We start from the raw sequence: 27,209 nt of genomic DNA, 5'->3' as shown, positions 1-27,209 counted from the left end.
CCACCACTATCAAGTTATGCCAGTCTAAAGCTATTACCCACAGAGGACTACAGGTGTATGAGGAGGTGTCTATATCTGTAATTCATTGACACAGCAAAAAATTTGTCATAGTATGAAGGAGAAAACCACGTTAGAAAGATAAAGAGAAAGCAGAAAGCAATAAGCAAAACAAAAATACCTTAAAATCTGCACTGCAGGCTCTCACTAATTCCTTCTTCCATTTTACCCTAAGTCAAGCAATTGGCATACGGTACCTTGGCAGCAAATATACAATTCTGTTATTTGTGAAACAGGTGTTTCGCCTTAGATAGGCTAAAACACCATCACTTCTCTGTTTTCTTCTTCCTTTTTTTATTTTTTTTTCCCCTGGCAAGACAGAAGAGATTGAACTAGGGTTTTATTGGAACAAGTAATGGAGAAGTGCATCTCATAGATTAACATACGGTTTTCTTCAGCCATCTGGAAAACTTTTTTTTTTTTTAATGAGAAGGCAAAACATAATTAATCACATTTTAAATAGACTTAGTGAAATAGTGGATCATGTCACAAAGAACATACCAAAGCCAAAGTCTGATTCTCAAATACGTGGTTTAAACCAAACTGATGAAACAACACCAGGCATTAAGGTGTGGCATACAGGATTTCAACTAATAAAGGCCTTAAATCTGCAAGTATATCACAAAAGGGAGTGCGTGCCTCTCCATCTTACTAACAGACTGGCTTCTCCCTTTCTTGCAAATGCTCTTAACATTGAATTAAACATTCACCCATAAAATCCATGAATGATTAAGATTTAAAAGCTGTCTTTCACTGGCTAAACAAAACTAAATATTTAAAATATGTATGCTGTTTAATTACTTTCGTAAAGTAAACTTCTGTGGTTGCCACAAATTACTCTGTGTCAAAAATCTCCAAGTGAGAATGATCCAATTCTGCAAAAATGGACACGGCTGCTGCAGTTGCTGACAAAGAGCTTTTCTGTAATAATAGCCCTATTTCAGTTGACTAAAGAACTTTCAGTAAAGAAAGAAGACCATCTTAATTTTCTTTTTTTCTCATTCTGGTAAAAATATGCACTGACCTTGCGATGTCACCAGATGCTGGACAAAATAAGCAAGGCCTGCCAAACAAGACTGCACAGAAAACAGAAGCAGCAGACTTTCAATCACTGCTGCACAATTTACTTTATTATTCATATCACTTGGAGCCAGAAAAAACCTCAAGCCAACAGTCATCAGACAGCAAAAGAATATAAGCACTTTCCTTTCATCTCCTTTAACATAATGTTTTCTTCCCTGCATTTGTAAGTGAATTGAAATAATCACTGTAAAGCTATAAGACTGCAGCATGAAAAAGTGGCTTTTAAGATGTTGGATACTTGCATAGCTTTATTCCTTTCTCAAATCTTCCCTGGCTGCTTCCCTGGAAGCAGAATCAGTAATGTAAATAGGAAGAAACAGCAGAAATCTAGAACCTCATGAAAGATCTCCCCCAACAGGAAGATCAGTTCCTCTGTAGGTATAATGAAAAATAAAACCATTATGCTAAGGAAGCAACACAGACTTCAAATCAGAGCTTGCTTGCATCCGTCAATAAAAATACCAGTTAATTTTAATAACCTATCAGTGACTCAAATAACAGTTCAAGGTTGTATGACAGTCCAGTGATCTACTTTTTTGTTTTCAAGTTATTAAAAAAAACCAACTGGGTTGCCAGTAGAAAAGTACTCCTGATACTCTGCCAAGAGACGTCCAGCTGATCTATTGAATTTATCACTCAGAACAATGGCAAAATGTTATGCTGAAAGGAACACATTTCTCCAGGGAAGATAGATAACTTGGTGCCTTTCATCCATAGATAACACGTTCTCAGTAGCTAGATGCTCCAGTAAGTTATCAAACAGAAGCAATTATTGATGTCTAAATAAATTTCTCACATGTTTTCCCATATCCCATTGACCCTGCTAAAATCCAGGCTGTTTTTCTTCCACTGACTTTCAACAGTCCTCAGTCAGTTCCAGGAGAATGAAGAGCCTGTAACAGAATATGTAAGGGCTTGGTTTACAGCAACAAACCTGTATTCATGCTGTGCAAACGTTAAAGATGTTGCGCACTTTTGTTTCTGTACAGAAGGTTTATGCAAAGATCTTTTCCCCTCTCCTGGATGCACTTAGAATGTCTGGGATATCAAAGCACTAAGATTTGTGAGTCTAAAGATACAGTTGGAGCAAAGTAATGCATCCGAATGATGAGGATGTCCCCAGTTTCATTAGAATTGGTGGAATAACATAGGTTCTATTTGATGCCATTAAATAGCTAAACATTTTTTTTTTAATAAAACAATTTGTGCAATCAATTGAATGTCAAATGTATTTTGTCATGTGAAGTGCAGAATCATTAACCTTAATTTCAGCACCTCACTACCAAATCTGACAGCGTTTGCATGCAAGTGAAGAGATGGACTGTTGTAAAAATGCACAACTTGAGGACTAAGCTGAATAAACTCTATGTGTATCAAGAAAATGAAGAGCACTCCTACAAAGACAGATGGGAAAAAGGAGAAATGTACTAGTCAGAATAAATATGGTATAAATAACTAGGGGCATGGCTATTATAAAGACAACATAACTCATGAGTGAGAAGGGCAAGCAGCCATGGCTCAGATGTACCTTCAATAGCAGTCCCTGGATGACGTCCTGAGGACAGGTTAGACTACGTTTTATTAGACACTGCAGTTTGTACATAAAGAAAACTAAAAACTCTCTTCACCTTGATACATTCAATTGCTTATCCCTGTTGACCTTGAAGTTCTACTGCAAACTTCATAAAATCTCCCACAACTAAATGCAGCAGCAAACTGCACTGACAGTTTTAAAAATCAAAATCCTGAGTTCCTAAGCAACCTGCCATTCTGAGGCTGGTAAACATTTGTCCTTTGCAAATCTTCGTTAAATCTTAAAAGATTTAACTTACAGGAAGGAGGAAGGAATGGGAAATTGAGGAGGGAAGTTACGTGCTTGTAATTTTAGCTGGAAAGGCTCCCAAATATGTAAACTTTCTGGTAGTCTAGACAAAAAAGAGGAAGCCTGCTTCTACTTAGGCAGGAAAGCCAGTGGACACGTCTCTGAAATAGAAGGGCAAAACACCTGGCACTAATTCTCTTCTGAGGACATTCAAGGATAAGCTACAGAACTAAGCTAAGGCTAAAAAATAAATAAAATACGGTGCTTTTGTATATACTCTGCTCTGATCCCTCCAAGAAAACGATGCTGTGATGCATGTAACTGAAGTTCTTGATACATATACTTGAATATGTTAGATTAATTGGTGCTGTGTAACTCAGTCCAGGAGGATATAAATGTTAACAGTGAAAAGATGGCAAAAAAAATTTCCAGAAGAGCCTGGTCAGCTGTAGATCATCAAGGCTGTAATCTTGAGATATCAAAATTCTTTCCTGTCTGGAAAATGTCTTGAGGACATGCCAGAAGCAAAGGAGAGAATTATCTGGTTATGGAGTAACAGTAAGATTAATGATGTGATACATAATGCTGAGATAACTGCATTAAGAATATAGAGATCAGAAACTTTGGATCATAAAAATTGATTTTAAGCACTGCAGCTGTTTGACCATTGAGCCACACTAACAATACAAAAATGGCTCTCAGTAAAGGATATCATGGATCAGACAAATCATTTTTGCTTTAGATACAGGCAGGCAGATACAAGTGCATGTGAGTGCAGTTAGATCTCTTGCTTTGCTCAGAGATTGCAAGGTTAAAAAAATCTTATACATACGTACATTTATACTTATAAATACTGCATAACAAGAACCTTTTAGGACAGAATTGGTAGAGTAACTCTTATCAGGGTTTCTCTGATTTAACATGAAATGCATGCTACTTCTGCTCAGGTAAGTTCCAGCTAAGCTGGCGTAGCTGGAAGACAGAAGTTGTGTCCATCACTGGGGATTATTCATCCTTCTCACAGATTTGCAGGTGCTTTTTTTTTTCTTCAGTCCTGTTGATATATAAAGTTCAATCTGCATCAGATACACAGGCAGAGAGCTGTTCTTTCAAAGGAACAGTAGCATGTGATAAATTCCAGCAGTCAGAGAAATGGCGGTAGCTCACTGATGGGCAGAAATGAGCTTTATTTTCACTGTTGTGTGAAACTGAAGAAATAAAGTGCTACAGGTTATAATGGTAATGGATGTAGGTATTCACCTGGAAATAGTCAGTGGCCATCAACTACTCTTTCCAATTAACTATGACGGAATGATAGATAATGCAGTTGCAAATTTTAAAGTATAAATAATTCTGAATGCTTCCTACAAATTTTATTCACATTAAACTGAACTTACTGAGGCCAATTTTAAGCACTTTGAGCTAAATTAATTATTGTAAGTATAGTGTCAAGGTCATAACTGTAATTGATTCAGAAGATTAGTGATTCAATAATGACAACGAACAGAACAACCTAGTTACCAGGTGGTATTTGTGGTATGCTGCCATTCTTGCCTATCCAGATGACTGGAGAAAGTCCTGAACCTTTACAGACTGCCACCACTCTGTGCCACCTGAATTCTGTTAATTTGTATGCTCAGTTCAAAACTTCATTTGACACACACACACACAAGAAATGAAAACACTAAAGGACAACACAGCACATATTAAATAGAGCTCCTAATTACTGGCACCAAAACCCCCCACTTTACGGACGTTCAGTATTGCTCCCATGCACAACAGACAGGTGTAAAAACCAGTTTCCAGCTCATTCTTTTAGAACACACACCACAGTTGAGCACGCCATCCTGCTTCAGCCCTCCCTGTACGCTAACACGAACACATGAAAGAGATAAAAGCAGCATGAAACATGGGAGTTATTCCTCAGTAAACTAGACCATAAGTTCTCTCCATCAAGGACAACTCCTCTGTTTCTTTTGTGATAACAAAGAAATCTTGCAGAGCTTTTGATTTGTTTTGAAATGAGTGCGTGATATATCAGCCTGAGCACGTAAATACTGAAATGAAGAAACTGCAGGAAGTTACGCCGAAGAGTGATAAAGAGAAAAGAGGGCAGCAGTGGGGGCAGCAGGAGGAAGTGGAAATTGATGGTAAAAGCGCAATCAAGAAGCCATATTCATTGAAGAGTTAAGATTTAGTGGCCTTTGTTTTACACCAGTGTGGGCAAAAATCACTTTTAAAGTCTCTAATGAAAGCTGAAAGTTACCTTCAAAAAGTTATACATATTTCAACAGAAATAAAAATCATTATGCATTCTCTCTAAAGGGAATACAATCTAAAACTGTCAAAATTCTAAACTCTTCTACATATATTACATACAAATGCCTTCTATAGAGAAACCTCTTTTCATTTTTCTTCTAAATTAGCTTAGTGGTCCATGGTATTGCACTATCTTGGTCTAGTCTGCGAATAATGTGACAGGTAATTTTTATAGTTCATGCCTGTACTTAAGTTTGACTGAAGATACGGAAAACAACTTTTATGGTGTAGGTGTAAAAGTAAATGTTCTGTAAGCCCTGCAAATCCAAACTTGGACAGCTATCATAAAATATTTCATGCTAAATATGTGTCCATCAGTAAATAGCAAAAAAAAATTCCAAACCCACAAAACAGAAGGTAGGGGATTTTAAATATGTTTTTTGTTGTTGTTTTAGGTTTGGGGTTTTTCAGTTTTCCTTTGTGCACTAACGTGTTTTCTCAAAACAAAATGCTAATGCTAACATTCATGCAATCTGCCACATTATTGCAGAAGGGATTTAAGATTCTTTGTTATCAAACAGAAATCATTATGAAATGGAATGTACTGAGAAAGATGAATACTATGCAGATAACACAGAAAACCATCTAGCTCTAATTAAAAAAATTGGATGCCTCATGAAACTGTAGTCTACAATGCCACAGAAATGGGACAGAAACAGTCAGTTTACATCATGAAAAAGAGCTCAAAATAGCTCCATCAAAACAGAAGAAAAGCTCCAGTGTCAGCTTATATTTGCAAACGACCAGAAGGGTTTCAAAATGCTGAGCAGTCTGGTGCTTCATTTCCAATGCTCAGGAAACAATCAAATCTCTAACTGAAACCACAGCAAATCCAGATTATATTTCTCTTGTACCCAAACGTTAGGCAGCCACAGTACTCAGTCTCTGTGATTTACATACGTTCTTGTACTTGAGCAAGAACGATATAAACTGCTAAGAAAGACATAATAAAAATGAATTCTGTTATGCAAACTTGAAAAATAGGAAGGTAAGGAAAAAGCTAAACTAGAAAAAAAAGTTTAACTTTCCAAGTGGAAGTGCAGAAGTTTGGTGGAATCCACGTGGATGAAATGTGACTCCAGAGAGAGAAGTAATATTCTATATGATCACTTAGATGGAAATTAATCATTAGTCTGAAAAGCATGACTCTCCAGAGTAAGAGGATCAGAAAAAGGTGACCAGCATTCCTCCTCTGGAACCCAGAACATGGCCCTTGCACAGAGGTAAAACCCATGTGTGTCTGAGTTTAGGAGAGGACGGCTTTCTTCAGCAATCAAAGACAATTTCTGGAAAGGGTGTTATATCTTCTTCCATCTGAGAAATTCTTCCAAGCTTACCTCTTACTGGCAGATCAAAATGTTGTGTATTTTCTACTAATAAATAAGTGAATTCAATTTCACTTGGTGCATTTTCTATATGAGTGTACTTAAAATGTACTTTACTAGCCTACAGATCTGACCATAGGCATTTGCCATGCAGATTTAATCTCCCTGAGGCTCTACTTCAACTTCTTAGGTAATTTCAAGCAAGTTTTTTACTTACTCTTCTGGTCTGAACATTTCCTCTTGCAGCTTTTATTTCCCCTTATTTACACCTCAGGTTCCTACCAATGAAAAGCTTTTACAACCTCCCCTCCAAGGACCGGCATTACACTTGCTGTGTAAGAACTGCCTTGCAAACGCTGACCTATAACTACTGACTGCTTTGTAGACAGACTACCAAGCACAGATCTCAAACCACTTTTCTTTAAACCAGAGTTTTTTTCTACACATAGAATAGTGCTTATACAAACAGTGTCTTTTCTAAGTGACACTGCATGCTATCTGACAGGTGGGTAAAGTAAACAACTACCTTATATTCCAAAATAAAAGAGCTTCCTGAGTAGGTCACAGCAGTGAGAGGGACAGTAGAAAAAAGCAACCTAGTCTAGAAAAACACATAAAATCATTCACTTTCTGAAATCTTTCTTCCTGAGCACAAATCTTTGCAATAAAGCATACAAACCTGAGGCACTGCTTAGAAAGTGGAATGGCTTGGAAGTCAACAATTAAAAATCATTAAAAATCACTCCCCATACCTCAACAGACCATTTTACCTGCACAAGAGAACTTCATTAATTTAGTTTTAATTAACTTTATTAATTCAGCTGTAAACCCAGCATAGTTTCTCTCTGCCTTACAAAAGTAGCATCCCCTCTTGATACAAGAAACAGAATCCTCAGCTTATCCCCAAATGCCATGTCTGGTAGAACATAACAAACCACATGAGGCACTGAGCCCATGTTTTTATGCACTGGTAATAATCAGTACAATGAATAACAAATAAAAAGCAAGGAATCCAAATTTAAACTTCACTTTTCTGAAAAAAATCCATCCTTTTGCCAGCAGAAAGTTTCAACTGTCGCTAAGCAGATTTACTTCTCACATAAAATAGATTTCATGATGTCAGTACATCCTGTGGTCTGAGAAGTACATAAACTTCAAAACTGAAGTAATGTACAACTGGTTTAATTCTAGCAAATGAATTTGCAAAGAGGACAAAAGCTGCATGTTGAAAGAGAATCAAATTCTGTTTGTCTAAACAAATATCAAAACCTTTTTTTTTTATTTTTTTTTTTACAAGTTTAATTGTATTGCTGAATCATTTTCAGAGAAAAAATAGACAGCTGCAAAGTTAACTGAATGTGAAAAACTACTTTTTCCTTTTAGCCAAAGGAACCTTCAGCAATCGTGTTGGAAATGTTGCTGGGAAAGAATCATTATTTTGATATACACATGTCTGCAAATTCTTTCTCATGCTCTATAGATCCTGTATGAGCAGATCTGGAATGAAAACTATGTGGAACAGCTGCTAAGTGACAACAGAAATGTGCTGCAGATGACAAGCCTGTCACAAACATTGCACTCATAGAGCTTCTGCCTTCACGTTTACCTTAAAGACTTTGCATTGTGTTTAACCTGAAATGGAATACTTTTTGCTTAATAGGTGCAGTGGTGTTCAGAAACAAAAAACACTGTTTATTTATATCAATTCTTGACTTCATCTACTTTAATTTACATATCTTCATGATAATGCTTCAACACTTGGCATATTTCTGCTTTGTTTTGCATTTGTGAAATAGAAGCATATTAGCATATAGTGTCAGGAAGTGCTGCAGTTCTACTGACTCCCAGTTTTGTTTGTGAATTTTGGAACATGTGCACATACACAGATATGTACAGTGTAAGAACAAAAAAGAGAGGAATACAAAGTCTGTACATTCTACTTCTACAATAAAGCACACACCCTTTTTCACAACTACAGTTTTTCAAAACAACTAATGCCAATTGACCAGGTCGGGGTAAGTTTGAGTTGTCCAGGAGCAAATATAACCTACTGAAGTGATGCCTAAGGAAGGACAAAGCTCCCAAGCAGATTATGCTTGTTTAATTCCAAGCTGGTCTGCAAATAAAAGAACATGAAGACTCCAATCAAGTGCAATCAAGATCTTTAGAACCAATACATACACTAGAGAGGCATATTTGGCCCACAGAATGAAGATGCATATAAAAATAACTTTGAAGGCTGTCTCACCCTACTTTGCAGAAATAGAAATACACATCAGAACTTAATTCCTCCATGTTGGGTTAGATCATAAACAACCTATAATACCATGAGTAATATTAAGGTTGTTAACACACTGTCCTGCAATTTTTTTTTTTCCTGCTTTTTCTTTGTTCTAAACACTTCTCTGGTTGTTTGAATGTTGTAGTCCTATAAAACCAGAAGCTTTGAAGTTCTGTGGTGATCTGTTGCAGATCAAAAAACCTGTACCATTATAACTTTCAGGAACACATCGGGCATGTGAGGATACAACTGAGAAAACTTGTAACTACCTCTGATGTGTTGATATCCTCATAAGAAAACTGCATTGCAGGTACTCCAAGATGGTTGATGAAGTAATCGGAATCTCCCTGTGTCTGCACAGAACTCACATTAGATGCTGGACATTTCATCTTTTCCACACAGTTGATGCTCTGACTCTGAAAAACAAACACAAATCAAAGCTCCACCTATTTATTTTCAACCAGACACCTAACAATTCATATCAGCATACCATTTACACACTATTTTGCTCAAAGCATGTCAAAAACAGGCTGGAACTTACAACAGGGCAGACAGGTATTAGCTGATTCATACTTTGGGCAAGGTGATCCTTGTGGTCTTTTCCAACCTTACCTGGTAGTGTGTCTACAAATCTCTCATCATCTACTGATGACATGATGCACTGTTTAGAACAGGGAATAAAGAGTAAACTACAGGATGCCTGAGACTTTCAAAGGACAGTGAAAGTCACATCTAACTGAAATGGTGGGAGAGGAAGAAGAATCTTTCAGTAGGCATGTGAAATTTTCCAAATAGGGCAGGAAATTAGAGACATCTTTTGAAAGCATGCCCAGAGATCTTTAATGGCTGCATTCTTTTTTCAGTTGTGGAGTTCAGAATGTTTTGCATTCATCAAGCAAATACAACATTTCCCAATATAATGAATTTGAAGATAACGAATAATAACATCATACAATTAATAAAAAAAAAATCCATCAGTGAAATGTTAAAGTTGGGGAAAATAGGGGCAAAGTACTAACTGAGTTGATGCAAGAACAACAGCTTATCACACAGTATGCCATATATTCTACATACAATAATAAATCAAAGTACACAAGAATTGACATTTGAAGGACTTTGGTTTTCTGGGGATGGGGAAGACTGAGCATTCCTCATTAGATGAAGTGAAAAGGCCAAAAAAAAAAAAAAAAGGAGCTGAACAAAAGGAATGGATCATGGAAGCTAGAAGATCACAATAACATGAAGTGTATTAAGACACTGAAAGAATCAGCAACGCAAGTAATTGCTTCCACTTCTCCCTTTCTTATTATTCATTAATAATTCAGCATAAGAAAAGATATTAAGGAATCATTTAGTGGAATAAGATGCAAAAATGAGATACTCTTAGTGTGCAGAAGGATGATGGGAGCCATGGGAATGAGGGGAAATGGGATGGGAGTCATAAGTAGTGGGACTATTTTAAAAATACATCTAGAATAAACAATCAGCAACATGCTCTGTAACAACTCCCTCCCCTTTGCAGAGCAGACAAACTAGAATACTTTATGCAGTTTTACAGTAAAACATGCACAACTGCACTATTCAGATCACACAGTTTCTCAGGCTTGTCTCTACTGTGTCGGTCAGCCCTCCCTTTATGCTGGAAGGAAAGAAAGCCATGTGGTTAGAGAGTAAGCATCGAGTGGTACATGTCAGTGCAAGGATGTGTATGCTAATTGTAATTGGGTAATTTTATTTCTCTGGAGTTCATTTTGTTTTTCAGCATCACGTTATTGGCTCATATTACAAATCCGAGAAAGAGTACCATATGGCCCATAAAATACATTTAATTTGTATTAATGTTATAAAATAGACCTCAAACATTTAAAGTATAATAAAGTGGTACTTCACTGCAGACATCATTTTTCTGTTGATTAGAGTTAAGCATTCATAATGCCTTTTACTGCTACATTAAGATGCTGCCATAAGTAAAAACCTAAATTAAAAACAAAAAATAAAAAACCAATGGTTATTTCCACAGTTCACTTTCCACCCAGAGACACTTACTTGTTAGTAAGTTCTGGTCACCTACCTTTCTTCAGTGAATACAGCTGAAATTAAAATCCTAGCTGTTTTGAAGACTGATTTAAATGTCCAAGTAATTTTCAACAGGACAAATAAAGAGTGACTAATTGCTCTTACAAGGTGCCACCAATGCCAGCTTCACCACCACAGCACAGAAGCTTATTATTCATGAATAATTAAATCTCTATTTCTTGTACTGAATAGCTGCTTGGGTTAGTAATTGGTGCAAGGTAAACAAGCTATAGGAGATAAAACCATCTAGATGAAGTCAAATTATCTAAGAAGAAAACAGCTACAGAATTTATCAAGTTAATCACAGACCATGGAAAAATGCAAGAAAGAAAACCACAGATATACTGGATTACATCACAGCAGTGCTCAGCTGGAATGGCACAGTTTCTTTCAAACACATCCAATGGAATGTGCGGAGAAAGTCTGTGGGGATGAAGAAGAAAGGGATCCTTGTCACAAGGCAACAATCAGCATCTTAGTTACTGCAAATATATTAAGCTGAATCATCATCAACAGACAGGAAAGGCCAGGGAAGGTGCATTGCAAAGAATTCATGAGTAGGCATCTCTCACCCATTAAATCCTGCCACGCTCCAACAAATGAATCACTAGAAGGTCTGAGTGCTCATAAAGATGTTATTAGCTCTTTGCCTGCTCTAAGAAAATTGGATGAAAAAAGCACAGTTTCTAGGAATTATATTAATTCCACAGCAAGCACACTCCTCTGTCTCTCCCTTCTGATTACTGGTTTGGCTATAATCATCCTGCTTTGCTCTCTTTCTTCGCTGATTGATCGCATATATTACATTAATGCAAATTAGGTGTTTATGAAATTATAAGGGACATTTCATGCCATGTTTTCCTATTTAGTACTTAAGGTACACTTTTTAAATCAACTAAAGACAACACAAGGTACCTGATATCTCAGTCCTGCCGACCATCACAGATAGAAAGTAACTGCATTGGCATTTCCCAAATTCTGAGTTCTGCCAGATTGTCATGATTCAAATACATACATAAGCGTCACTATAAATTATATCTATTCACTTTTCTCTACATAAGAAGAAGAAAATCTAAATGTCCTACTGATAAGGAATATCCTACATACAGTGAACAGCTGTGGTATAAGTAACCTAAGTTTTACATACCACTAGATTTCCCAGAAGAGATATCTATCTATGTAATGTAATCATGATTACCCACACCATTCTACGGACATAATAAAGACATTTAAAAGGGGATGTGGTAGGTAACTAATTAGCACACAGAAAACTAGCACTGTGCAAAGCAGTCACTTCAATGCAAGTGCATGTCTTTTACCTCTCTTTTGCCAAGAATGGCAAAGTTCAAAATACACTTAAAATCCATGATGATCTTTGATACTGTATGAGACGCTGAAATGCAACTAACCAGCTTTATCTGATGATATTTCTACTACTTGCCATCATATTTAGTCATCATTTATATAACAAAGTAAAGTAGGAATGCTGAAAAAAGCAACCAATCTTTAGACATAGGCCGTAGGTGTTCAGAATAAGTTAATGTGGTTAAAATTTCAAGAAATCTTCTCAGACAGTGATCAAAATCTGCTGCTTTTATTTTGTATTTAAAATAAGACATTGGGTCCTTAATTTCTCAGCAATTACTAACTTACAGCTTATGCATCTATTTATGTAAACATGTATGAGATTTTACTTAAAATATCTAAAATCCAAATGCTGTTAATTAACTTTTAATGGCAACATGAAAACTTTTACTGAAACAAAGTAAGTCACAAAGAATGCATTTACCTCTCAGAAGATTCCCTAGTGTGATCCCTCAGTACTTTCGCAGTAAAATGAAAATATTCCTTGTAAGAACACAGACATTTCATTCAGAGGAGTGCCTTGTCACCAGGGGGAAAACAGCAGATAACAAAAGCCTCTCACAAAACTAGTGTTTATTTAAAGATACCAAGGACAAAAGACACCTCTAGGGAATTTAGCATCATCTACAATTCTTCTGAAACCCATCACAGCGCATATGGTTCTCAACCAGGTCACTAGAGTCACCAGGGGATCACCATCGCCCCAACAGAAATTTCCTACAGGGTACTCTGTATTTTCTCACAAAACTACTGTATCTTGAAATTCTAAGAGAATTCCGAGTTTTAGCCTGCATTGAAAGAAATCATTACAATTTCACTAACACAAAATGCCTCTCAGATAAATCACACATTTGTCAAAGAATTTTTCAGTTAAAATGCATGCAGTTGTCCTGCATGTCAGAGAAGATCTTTTTCATCCATAGGGGAACAGTGAAAATTGTGATCACTACAATGCTTACAAAAGTGTTCAAGAAACATGTAGATGTTGCACTACGGTACGTGGTTTAGTGGAGAAATATTGGTAGCAGGTGGATGGTTGGACTAGATGATGCTGAAGGTCTTTTCCAACCTTGGTGATTGTGTGAAAAGTGCAGACCAAACAGAGATTAGCCAAGGCTCAGTTCTGATGCTAAATTCAGGTTTCTAATGAGCCAAGGAAAATTCAACTACACAACATGAAGTGCTATACTTAAAAAAAGTCCAATTTTAACACTCAAAAAAAGTAAAATGAGTTTGGCCTTTTGAAGAAAACTTCTTAACAAAGGTGGTAAACCAATGGTTAAAGAGCATGGAGAAGGATGTCTGCTTGCTGGGAGATGTTTAAATACAATATTATGTGCCGTACAAGTTTACAGATGAAAATCGTTTAATTTAGAGCTACAAAACATCAAACAACTGTAAGCCTGTATTGCTTGTTCAAGGCTGACTTTTTCATCAAGCAGTACATGCATGTTTTGAAGTCATTGTTTGTTTTTTATATATAATCATCAGAGTGTAAGGTCATTATAACAAACGAGACCTCACAGGAATGAACAATATTTCAGAAGCAAAATATCCACCAAACTGGTAAAAAATACAAAGAAAGGTACTGTAAAATTATATAATTTAAATTTCTTACTGGACCTTTTCTTCATTTACCTTTGTCTGCTGACAGTCTCTCTGATTCCTGATGCTTTTCTTATGATTCGGAATTAAATTTATCCTTTCTATACCTAAATTGAAGCTATGTGCCCCATTAACTTGTTGCTGGCACCCAGTACAAACTGCAAGGAATTTTAATGGTTTTGGTAAGGAAGGTAAAAATCAAGCAGGTATGTTTGCATTTGATAACAGAATTTCAGACCAATCAAGTATTTAAACCTAAAATTAGAAAGCATGGCCATCAACAGTTCCAAAAATTTCACTATCTGAAAAATAGAAGGAATTTCAAAGTTTAATAAAAGTAATTAGGAAATTGTAGAACATCACTATGGTAGCTGCTTTTCTCCAAACTATCATCTACTCCAGACACCTACTCTCATCCAGCTGAGATGTCCTCCCATATTTGTCTGCTGGCAGTAATAAAATCAAGCTGTCAAGCATGCACATAAAGTAACTTCAAAGACTTTATTTTCTACTGCCTCAGACTCAATATCCAGTGTGTCATTCCTATTTATGGTAACATTCAGAAAACATCGTATGATCCCATCACTTTATGATGAACACCCAGCAATGATCATACAGTAATAACACAGTGAATATGCTGAAATAACTGATATAGTGTGTATTTTTCAATCTCATTTTTAATCCAAACTATTTCTGAGCAGAGAATGATTGCATTTGTAATTAAATGATGTAAAATGCTTTTTGATTCCATAAAAAACAGTACTTTCCCAGATTTAATGGTACTCAAGCTTTTTCTTCCAGGTATTTAGCAGCATGAATGCTAGTGTCAGCTGTCACATACATACTGAGATACTGTGAAACACAGGTTTAATGAAATATAAATTACTCAGTATTAGTGTAAAATAGAGACATTTTAAGACTTGCAAAGAACTGCATGACTTGTTTAATGTTTTGTGCTGGCTAAGTACGCAAGAGGATTAGAATTTGATAAGATCACCTCGTTTTCAAGAAGCTGATACACCATCGAAATAGCTGTGGTTTGTAAACACTTCTAAATGCCTAAAGGAATTATCACACTATAAAATGTAGAGATAGAAATACAGAGAACATATTCCACTATATTCTAACTCCATGATGATCAGGTTCAGCAACGCTACTCATTCTGGGTTGCATCACTCCAGTCTTTCCAACAGAGATTGTAGTTTCACTTCTCTATCCTTACAGGAAGGACAAGAGAGAAATTACTCAGTCCTCTGAAGAGAAAAGATAGCGCCAATAGCTTTAAGAAAAGCTGAAATGTTTCATCAATCACCACAGACTTCGTCTCAAACTACTCCATAATTCTGAAGAATTTAATCCATTTAAATTTCCCTGAAATGATCATCACATAATTATGCAATTAAGCTCAGTGTACATCTAACTTATCTACAGAAACTGACCGTTTCCGCTCTGGACTTAATTCAGAGTGACTAGCCAATATATTTTAGCATTAGCCCCAGCTTCAAGAATCAACCCACCTTGTTGAAAAATATAGCTCAAAACAATTTCATGGGTATTTAAATTGTCTAGTCTAACTAAAGAGACAACATAATCAAAACATAACCAAAACCCAGGCTGTCCTAGTAGGCCAAAAGTGGTCGGATATTAATAACCAGAATCTATCCAAAGCCAGTCACGTTACCAAACACCCAGTCTGCAAAGGCACTGAGTTTCCAAGTCTTCCCCTGACTGTTCAAGTATCACAACCTCTGAGAATCAGTCTGCTTTTAGTGTGCTTCAGAGATGTAAAATGAATCAATGCAGCAGCAAAAAGCAGGTTAGGAGCAGAGCTGGGAGCTGAAAATAACCTCTTGATTGACTCCCGGTATACTGTTCTATCCACAGGGTCACAGAAGCTCAGAACTCAGAGTTCAAAGCTCAGAGCTTTTCACATGCCATCAGTGTACAAGTCCCAGGTTTCATGGTTGTCATAGATTTCTCAGATACAGAGCTGCTCTGACTAGGTGAGTTCTAATTTCCTAAGCCATTTTTTTTAATTTCCCCCAGGAGACGGCCAGACCTCTTCCCTTCTAATGTCACAAATAATGCTGCATAGAGCTCTAAATATCATTTCAGTACTTAATGTATTTTTAAAAGCATAGACTGAAAGATATTACAATGATGCATTGAAGGAGGAGGAAAAATAAACACATCCACTGGGGTTACCCAGATCCATAGCCCCAACCTTTCTTATTTTCTGGCTTGCGATCTTGAACATACTCAGAGAGTGTCAGATTGCAGCTCTGGCATAAACAGCTGAACAAACTAAATCATGGATCCCTGGCAAAATGAAACCCCATTTAATAGTTTCTTTGTCGAAATTGTGCACCAGGCAGCGTTAGGCCTAAGAAGGTAAAGAACCATGCTGAGAGCCATGCACACACATTTACACTGCAATATGCTCTATGATATATTTCACTTACTCTTTGATATGTAAAAATTGGAATATGAAAAAGAAATTATCTGCCTGCTTATTTTCATTCTGAGAACTTCCGTTACATGTATTTCTGATTGTGGAATAATAATTAGAAAAAAATCACTAGAATGATCTTATAATGAGATCTTTCATAATTTAGCACACCAAACATCCTTCACATGTTCTGCAATGAACTCGCTCCCCATACAATACAAAATTTGCACTGGCAGACTGTTGGGTTACTGAGGAAGAAATAATTAGTAGAAAAACAGAAAATGCTCCTGTCTTATTACTATTTAGTTCACGCCATTTGATTTGACCTTTTATGTAAAGGCTAAGATCTTCAGAGATGCTGAGCGACCAGCAATTCCAGCAATGTTCTTAAGACAAGTTTACTTGTGAAACAGTAGTTTCAGAAGCTAAGAAAAGGAAGAAATTTAAAGAAATCTGTAAATTGACTGAGAGAGATATTAAGTTATTCAGTGCTAAATCTATTAATAAATACAAAAATCATAAGGAAGGAGAAATTAGAACGACTTGTTATGAGGAGTGTATTTTTAAAAAAGATAAAATATTCCTTACAAAACTATAGACCAAGCCTGACAAAAATAAATAGCAATAATACTAATAAAGATAATAAGCTGACCTAAGGCTTTAAGAAAAGATGAACCTTTATTTAAAGCAAAGGAAAGGTAACAAGTTCAATGCCTTTCCTTAAGCTGTGTTTTTCTCCTAATCTTCACGCTATTAAGACATAAGCAGCAAAGGAACATTCCCCAGCACTCACGTTTCTAATCAAATATTCTGTTTCTCTTAGCATCTGCATGTTGACAGAATAATGAAACACTGATAATTATCATCTATTATACTAACAGTTGCTGCCTTCTGCTGTCTTCTACGGCATTGGATGGCTTGAAATTTGAGTAGCTTATTTTCTATAAGAATACTATCTTCTTAAAGACTATGATAAAAACAGCAGTGTAGATAACCTTTAGTTATTACCTGCAACTGTAAATTTCATTTGAATTTCATGTTAATACATTTGAGTACAGTCTGATTGACTTATCAAAACACTAAAAAAAAGATTACAATTTGAGCCAATCATGCTGTTACAAAAACAACCCAACCTCTCTGATCTACAGTTCAATATAATGTTTGGAGATGAACAGGATTATTGTACATTAAGGGGACTAAGGATTTCCATTTAACAGCATTAGAGGAATGTCTATATCAAGAACTACTTTCAATTATTTTCAACTTAGTTGCTATATATGTTACAACTGAGCCAAAACAAATGGCCTTTCTCAATCATCTGCATAGCAAACCTGAAAACAACAGTGACCCACTACCTCCTAGCAAAGTCTCCCTACTGCTATTTCATCATCTTCCCTTCAGTGAGCCCGGGAGCTGCTGTTGTTTCTGCCCTCATCTTTACCATTAGCATGCCTCTGTAGTACATTATCTATTGATCCTGATGTAACAAGCGCAGACAGCTTCAGAGTGTAATGTATGCTCTTCAGAGTACAGAACCACGGAGCACATGCATTAAGGAAATTAAAACAAAGACACAAGCATGCAGCCTACTTGAAGCCTCAGAGCAAATGTTTGTTTGCACTCAAATGTTTTTTAAAAAGGGCTGAAGTTTAATTTCTGCCTCACGGTAAAGAGAGCTCAGCATTCACTGACACCAGGGTGAATCCTAAGTAGTCACTATCAACGACCAACAGTAAATTTCAATTTCTCTAAATTAACTAATTTGCCTAAAATTTAATTGAATCTTTCAAACTAACACTGTGTCAGAGAGGTATTGTAGCAAGCGTGTGGAGAATGCTACCTGACCGCAAAAGGAAATAACTTGCACAAATTAAACAAACATGATTTTAAAGCACCAGAAAGCTCACCCAACCAGAGATCAAAGAGGAGTTTAATTCCAAATCAACCATCAAAAATCCTGAATGTTGGATAACCACCTAAGGCTCATCGCTTGAATCTATTTGTACTCACTGAATCCATTAGATCATTGATACGACAAGTATGCAAGCTATCCATTTGTTTTAAAACTAAATACTCTGATGGAGGAGACCCAAGACAGCCTTAAAATATTAATGCATGATGCAAACACAAAGATCCAGAGGGAGCTCTGGCTAATTAACAAGCTCTAGATGTAGACCTATAATGATAATACTGATGAAATCTCTGTCAAGGATTAAATTGAATTCTTAAAGTTCCTTGTTGGGCTTGTGTTCTATAGTAAACACAGGGGGAAGGAATAAATCATATTAGGAGAAATATTCATACAGACTCCAGTTCATGCAGTTTGAAATGTTGATATAGGCTAATTTTCATATGTCAGTGCAAATAATAATGCTGGTACGGGCTCCTCAATTTAAAAGGGGAACACGTCAGGCAGGACATTTCAAAGAAAACCGTCCAGTGTGGAGCACATTGCTACTCATTTCAGTAAGGAACACACAGCCCCTTTGCTGGACTAAAACACTTGCTAATGATTGTTGAACACAGCCATATGATGCACATTAAGTGCAATCCAGTTCTTCCAGGACAACACAAACAAGGAACTACTCTAGCAGAGCAGTTTTCCAGGATTCACAGAAGAATCTTAAGCTTGATGCTCGTGCGGCTGGAATAAATTAAAGATTTAGAGGCTCCTGGTATATTTCTCCATTTTCCTTCATTTTCCTTCTGAAAAAAAAAAACAGAATAACTGGAGGGCACTTAAAAACAATGGGATTTAATTCACTTGCATCAGCAGCTACTCACCAAATATTACGCATTACCTTCTAAGGTAGAAGAATTTTGGCTGTATATGAAGAAAGGCAGCTGGCTGTATGTCAGCGAGTATATTTGGAAAAAAAAATAACTCCACAGGAAATCCAAATTCTGTTCCAAAAGAAATCCTAAAATCTCTCACACCTTTTATTCTGCTTTTACATCAGTGTAACTGCAGCAGTCCTTGTATAATTTCCCTCAAAAGTAAGAACCAAAATATTTGCGCTGAAGCCGAAGGCAGTTTGTGTTATCTGGGAACACAAACACATTGTCCCAATTAATGGTCACGTATGAGCTCTCCTCCTTTCAAACACTGTCACAGCTCCCTTTTCAAAAGGTCGCAGGTAGGCTTTCAGTCAAGTTCTAAGAATATTTTGCCTAAAGCTACAGTGTTATTTAGAATAAGCACCAGGGCCTAAGGCAAAATCTGCATGGAGTAAGTTGTGCCTCTCTGACGGTGAAGTATGGGATGTTAGAAAGATGAAATGATCATAGGCTTTATCATTATTGACTTATCACTTTTATTTAGAAGTGGAATTAAATACTAGAGCATCAAGCTCAGGGGGTAGGTTTGGGAACCCTGGAATGAGCAGTTGCTCAGGATGCTGTCAGAACAGAAGCAACACTTATTTTCAGGCTCATTGAAAGATTCACTTGCTAGTCAGCTACTAGGGCTTGCAGAGGTGTTTTTCCAAATACTCTGCTGTGCTATGAAGAGGCATTAAATCATAATATAATGAATGAAAATACTGTTTCTTGTAGCAGTGCACAAATATGAGAAATAAAAATGAGATATCTATTTCTAGGTGCTTTTTTTCCTTCTGAGTTGCAACTCTCACTTCCGATATACATACACTTTTTCTGGCATTTTAACTCACTGCAAAATACTGGTTGAAGAACAATGTGCCTCAAGTGGCAACCTCTGCCAAAAAAAGTTAATGAAGACTTCACTTGCTTGTCTGAGACATATTAATTCATTTCAAACTGTAAAATTCACACTAACTTTGAGGAAGATGTATCAATTCTCTGAAGCAGATATTCAGTGTACAAAGTGAATAATTTTCTTACTTAAATTCAAAACTTTAGGGACTGACAAATCCAATTTCCTTTTTGTGAATATCAGAAACAATTTGATAATTTGGGAGCTTTCCTGAGGCTACCTGATTCATCTTTTACTCATCACAACTAATCGTAGAAGCAGCAATAATAATAAGTGGTATGTATAGTAACTCATCTCAAACCTGAGATACAAATGGCTCTCTTATTCTTTTCTCCTAGAGAACAATATGAGGATGCAAGTAAAAATTTGGGAACAACAGAAATAACTTCTTACCACAGATCTCATCTGGCATTCACTGCAGTCAGCTGCTGCTTATTGACAATAACAGGTATTAGATAAGAACATAAAGATCTCTATCTAAAAAACAGGACGAACCATGAAAAAAAACAAACCTCAGACCAAAAGCCCACAACTCAATTCATCCCTGTGTTTAATTTACAACCATAATCCATAAGTCCAGAGGCAGAAAAAAACTTTAGATTGTTGTTTTTTTTTTTCCTCTCAACTCAGTGGCCCCAAGAACCCACTACGACGTAATTGGTTCCAAATCACCCTCAATTCTGAACCCTCAGTGCCATTTTATTATGCAGGCAACTGTTTCATAACCTTAGTTGAAGGTTTTCTCTAAGTATGATTTATGATATTTCTGAGTTGTTTGGAGTTAATTATTTTGAGTGACAACTGCAAACAACTACCACTACTTGTTTTATCTTAAAATGTTGATTTAAAGATGTTGTCTCTTCTCACAGTTATTTGATGATACACTTAATTTTTGCATATTTATTTTCCATAAGCTATTTGCGTTGTATAGTTTACAGCCATTAAATCACTCAGTGACATAGTTAATAATTACTAGAAGAACAGTGAGAGAAACCACGTGATTATCTGAGGTTGTGCAGAAAATTTAAAATATCCAGAGCCATCAATCTATCCTCTTTCGGAACCAGAAATTTACTTCTGGACTACCTGAAAGGTTTTCTATCATTACGAAAACAGCTTTCTATCATCATGACAAAGTCTCTGGAAGGTAAAACAGTTTCATTGGACAGTACAGTTTATTACATTACACAGATTTAATTTGCTTGGACAACGCAAATCTAGAAATTCCAATGACAGGAAGAGAATCCACATTATATGAATGCAAGATTTTTTATGCAAAATCAGGAAATAGGAGCAAACATCTATACAGAAGCTTAATTTTGGTTCTACTTGAAAGTGAAATAAATGCTTTCAGACTCTAACACCAACTTTAAAATGGCAAAAATGTTTTATGCCATTTAATTCATTACTAAAAGCTAATAATAACTACCATGAATATTGCTTGGCAAAGTCATTTCTTAGTTTCTGACACAGAACATCATCTAATCCATTCTTCTATAGCTTTAAAAGGTTCCTAAGGATAGAGGAATAGTAGATTTTTTTTTTTAGGTCCAGAAGAAACAGCAGATCTGGAATCTTATTAGCAATAGACATATAATTGGTTAAAATCAAATATAAATTAATAAGTTTCATTATTCATTTTTAGCTTGAAAATTTCACTGAAGAAAAATTCACTAATGGCCTTACTTACAGAGAATGAATGCCAGCCAAAAAAACCAAACCCAATTTACCAGTGATGTATTGCCAAGAAATGGTGATTCACTGACTGAGCACGCGAATTAACAATCACTTTTCTTACAAAAAACAGTAGGCAAAAACATAACTTGGCAGAACCTCCCTCCTGTTATTGTGGACTCTAATTAGCATAGTCATATAAAAAGATTGAGATTAAATACGTCAAGGACTCAGAATTGTTTGAATTCCTCTTTGCTTAATTAATCCAAATATTTAAATTATCTTCTTCATGTAATTCGGTGTTTCAACCGGAATTCCAGTGATAGGCATGTAAAATTGCTATTTGCAGACTGATTATCTAGCTCACTTTTAAAACCTGACACTAAAATAAAGATGTAATGCCTTTATGTCAAACATCTTTAAGAAGCCACCGCCTCTGTTAATTAGCCAAGCACGTATCCTGTTCTCTCATTAATCACCAGATCTCACATAGCACCCAACTCAACAGGTTTCTCACTTCTCTCTTTATTGGTGGATCTATAATATTCATACAAACTACAATTCAGCTAAAATGTCTTCCTTACTTTTCCTATAGCTTGTTAAATTAAAAAGAGAATTTTTGTGGAATCTCCAGTGATCAGAAAGCTCACACAGCGTCCAAAATTCAGCTCTTGAAAAGTCATGTTCCAGTATTTCAGAAAATAAACACTCCTGTATGACATGTACTTGCTTGTCATGAGGGCATTTCTCCTGAGTACTCTGTAAGCTTTGGTCCTTGCTGCACTCATTGAGTGCTCCACACTCAGTTTAATTTTCACTCCAGTTTTCTTTCACAGGACAAATTCTACTTTACCCTATCTGTTAATTTTTGTGACAAGAATTAAGTGCCCCTAGAAATACATCCTTTCTTTGCTTTACTAAGATGGAATTTCAGCACAGCAGTGGGGACTGAGTGAAATCTGACTCTGTTCTTAATGGTCAAGTTCGAACACCTCCCCATCCTCACACCTATCGAAACTGCAAGGCAATACTATTTACAAACAGGAAAAACAATGCAAGCTGGATCTGCAAGTCTAACAGCAGAAGTATGATATTTACCAGTGAGTCCAAATACAGGAAGATAGCCTTGAATCCAATGGTACATGGAAGGTATCTTCCACGAATCCACAAATTATAGAAAGATTGATATTCTTAATTCTGAATTCCTTTTTCATCTGCATTTCTTTTCTAACACACTGACATTCAGAGAACTGCTTCCATGATGAATCACTAAATACAAATTAGAATAACGTCTGTCTCTTGCTGGACTTTTTAAGCATTTATTTGCTACCTCATATGTTAACAAGAATCTTATGTGGTTAGTTGACTTGTCATTTTTTCAAGATGATTTGAGATCCAAAAAGACAGATCTTACAACGTTTGTACTACCATAATTTTGAAATAAATCTATAATTACATTGTATTCCTGGCAAGAGCTTGAAGTAACATCAATATTCTTTATAAGATCTGTCTCCCAGAGAAAGACTCCTAGATACGTGGCAAATTGTGAGTACCCATGGGAACATATGAAGATCTCTGCCAGGCTTCTCCATCACTGTCATAATATTTGACATGAATTAGAATTCTGGCCAGCGCTCAGAATCAGTAATTCCTATAAATCTTTTCAATGTCACAGAAAGTATGACACTGCATTAATTACATATAATATTATCCTACAAACAGAATTTTACAGATTATCTTACATGCATTTTGTCCTTTTTAAATGGGGCTCCAGGGTAAACATGCAGAAGAGGTACATTTGCAAGAATACAGCCTTACACATTAAAGAAACAGAGATGAGATGGAGAGCATATATAGAAGAAAAATATGAAACACTAGTCATGTTTAACTAACCATTAACTAATTCTCTTGTAAAAGGCAGGACTCCTAGGAGAGGCTGTGTCGGCACTTTTGGACAGTACACAATGGCTATTACTAGAATTATAAAATACAAGGAACATCACGTCCAAACTCACCACAGAACTGAAGTGGAAATAGATTTCTGTTTTTCTGAAACTGACATCATGTCTGTCATGCTCCCACTAGTATGGTATTTGTTAGAATAAAAGAATTAAATCTTAACAGAATGGTAATCAGATAATAAAGGCAGCTGCTGCTGCACAGGTCTAGAGAGTGTTCACAGTTTGGAATGACGGTCATGGTTTGTATTCTGAATTCAAAGAAAGAAAATAAAATTAAAACATGTAGGCCAAGGACCTGAAGTAATAAATTTATTCCTGTCAAATAGGAAATACCTTTTTTCATGGAGATAGGTCTGGAGACACCAACAAATTAGCAAAAAAGATAGACACCTGTAAGAACAGCATTTTTGCAAACACAATAACTATCAGGTGTAATAGGATTGTAACAGGCATATCCAGAAAACCTGTAGACACATTTATAACACTACAAATCATTTTCCAGAAATAAAAATAATAAAAATCTTTTTTTTTTTTTTTTTGTTTTTTGTTCTGAAATTATCATCTAATCACTAGATAGGAAACAGGAAAAGTGCTTAAAACATTATTAAGAAGCAATTTGTCCAATATTAGATCATTTTACTGATTCAGTTTGACAAAAACTGCCAACCATTATCAGTCTTAAGGTCCACTTATACTTTATCCACTGATACTTTAAGCAGTGTTTAGTACCAGCTGCTTCAGAGGCAAGTCAAAGAAAAATCAGAATAACGTAATGAATATTACATTGGCAAATTTATAGAAAAAGCATCTAAAACCTATGCTTCATGAAATTTAATTAGAAGTCTGTTTCATGCATTCTATTTTAAATTGCTTTCATATATTAGTACGTATCTGATATTATAATTTCATCTTAACCATCAATAAGGGCATCAATCTTAGAAACAGCAATGAGGTCATTAGTTTAAAACCTACACGCACTGATAGCAGCAGAACTATGCAATATCCTGACTATACGCAAGTCACAAAGATGTAGGTGAGCTCTGAAACTGACATACATGCAATATATATTAATAGAGTAAGAGTTATACTCTCCCCATGTGTACCACATTACAGCTGGTAAACATACAGACTTAAATACATTATGAGAAAAAGTCTGTAAAGATCAGATTAGGAAAATTCTAATTTTTGATAATGAGCATAAAATACGCTTCTTTTAAGTCGCAAAAATGTACAAAAGCTGCAGGGAATGCAAGTTTGGTGAGACTTCGTATAATGAAGTGCTGAAGCATGTAAGTTACTCCTTCCAATCTCTTAAAATTTTTAAAATCAAGTTTAACCTGCTTAGTAAAAACTGTTCATGTATATTAGTTAAAATTAAACTGCTTAAGCAAAACAATGTCCGCCTTTAATTACTTAAACTGAACCAGTATCAAGGGGATTATTTGTGCAACCTCATAAGCTATACAAGAAAGAAAATATGTTATTTCTAACCTCTGCTGCCAGTTGCTGAAGAGAAGGGGATGCGATAGGATGTAAAGTTGAATTGCCTCTGACTGGATTATGGAGGCTAACATAAGCCACAACGTTTCTCTGAAGAACTCTCTTGAGATCCTACAACACAAGCAGAGCAACAGTTATTACTACTCATGGTTATAATTAATTGTTTTATCATTTCCTTTCCTTCTAGGGAAAAACTGCACCCTATGATTCTGTCCTCTGTGCTTCCCTAAGTAATACTTACCTACTGTTTTTACAATACACTGTTAAAAACTTCAAAGGATATCTTAGTGTTATTTCTCTCTATAGCAGAAGTTTTAATTCCATTTCACACATCAGCTCAACAAAATGGAAATAGGCCTATGAGGAATTAAAAATAACTACACTTGTAAGGCCAAAAATGAAAACATTACATACTGTGAAACGACGTGAAGGCCTTATACACTTATGCCTGACAGAAGACAAACTTCAAAAGCAATCATTATCAACAGTTAAACGTACTCTAATTTTTAGAGAGCAAATTCAGATTTAAATTGCATAACTTTCTCAGTGTCGTCACATTATTATGCCTCAGACTAAGAAAAAAGTATGTACAAACTGTTTCAATTATTATCTCTTAAAAAAAAAAAAAAACAACACACCCTTTGCCTCCTTAGTAATGAGTTACTCTTTGCATGAAGTGGCTCTTCATACTGAACAGAAGGGGTGTAACACAATTACATCTGATGTAAAGCTGACTTGAAGTGGAACTAAATAGATTTTGCTTCCAGCCTGGATCTTTTCAATTTGATTTTTTCACCCCCTCTTGTTTTTGAAGAATAATTGTTTTGGAAGTATGAAACTTCAGTGGCAGCTAGCTGCTTCTCAAGCATGATAAAAATAAATTAACTCTTCATTTTCTCTACTGTTTTAATTCCACAGCCATGAACATATCTGTTAGCTACTCCTTTAATTTATCAACTGAAATCAATTCCATTCATATACAATTAAACAAGACTGATGAGGTATTTTCTTTCACAGAGCTGATTTATATTCTTTTGAATGGAAAAGAGCCCAAGGAATTTTCCTTGTCAGATTGCAGCTAACTTTTAAGCACAAATATACAGAAAATGAACCAGTGGCAGTCATGAGATATTGAAATGTTTGTGTAGTCAATGCAACGGTTCTCCTCCTATCACACGTACTCTGCTCCACAGAAACTGCCTCCAAAGATGTTTCATTGGATGTGCTGTGGAATGTGTGAATGTCTACAGACAGCTGTCACAGACCAGTTAATAAACAGTAATTTCTATAAGGTAATTCCATAGTACCTCCATGTTCTCAACAAATGCAATAATAATTGCAATGTTTTCTTCTAAATTTATTTTACCTCTGCCCACTCGTATGAACCGATGTTCCCAAACGATGTTCCTCCCCAGGAGCAGAACACAATGGTCCGGTCAGTTCTCCATCCTCTCTTAACTTTTAGCATCAAGGCCTGTATAAATGCTGTTATGATAGCAGTGCTACTGGCCCATTCTTGTCCACTGTAAGTATTCAAACTGCTGTGATGACTACCAATGATGACGTATCTGTCTGAAACAAAAAAAAAAAAAAAAAAGAGAAAAGAATCTTCCTATACTTACTGGCATTAAATGAATTACAGAAATAAAAGATGAATTTTCTTAGTAGTCTGTAATGCCGTTAATACAATACAACGTTGCTGACAAAAGCCAATATGGTCATGTGCAAGACAGTCATAGAGTAGAAATGACTGTGAATACCACTTAAAAATAAATTAATAAATATTTGTACTTTCCTAATTTTACCCCGTGCCCTTCTCTCCATTGCTTGCTTAGTACTTTCTCTCCTTATAAATCAGGTATATGCCCCCTTTTCCAGCCAGGACTTTGAGATACAGATAATCTAATCAAGTTCCATGCTTGTGTTAGTGTTGTTTAGGAAAAAAACACAACAACACAA

General features: G+C 35.9%; 1 protein-coding gene across 1 annotated transcript in view; it reads right to left on the bottom strand.

Annotated features, from left to right (window-relative positions):
* The window catches only part of NAALADL2 (N-acetylated alpha-linked acidic dipeptidase like 2), a 194,844-nt gene that overhangs the window by 48,656 nt on the left and 118,979 nt on the right, over nucleotides 1-27,209 (bottom strand). Inside the window, exons 7-9 of the mRNA XM_042881296.1 lie at nucleotides 26,617-26,822; nucleotides 25,242-25,361; nucleotides 9,157-9,303 (exon numbers count right to left, since the gene is read on the bottom strand). Coding sequence (XP_042737230.1) covers nucleotides 9,157-9,303; nucleotides 25,242-25,361; nucleotides 26,617-26,822 — 473 coding nt within the window. The remainder of the gene's footprint in view (nucleotides 1-9,156; nucleotides 9,304-25,241; nucleotides 25,362-26,616; nucleotides 26,823-27,209) is intronic.

The sequence above is a fragment of the Lagopus leucura genome, unplaced genomic scaffold, assembly GCF_019238085.1.
Source record: "Lagopus leucura isolate 7727_CA_CO unplaced genomic scaffold, USGS_WTPT01 Super-Scaffold_100029, whole genome shotgun sequence".
Classification (NCBI taxonomy): domain Eukaryota; kingdom Metazoa; phylum Chordata; class Aves; order Galliformes; family Phasianidae; genus Lagopus; species Lagopus leucura.
The sequence above is the reverse complement of the archived record's forward strand: the minus strand, read 5'-3'. Positions and strand labels throughout refer to the sequence as shown.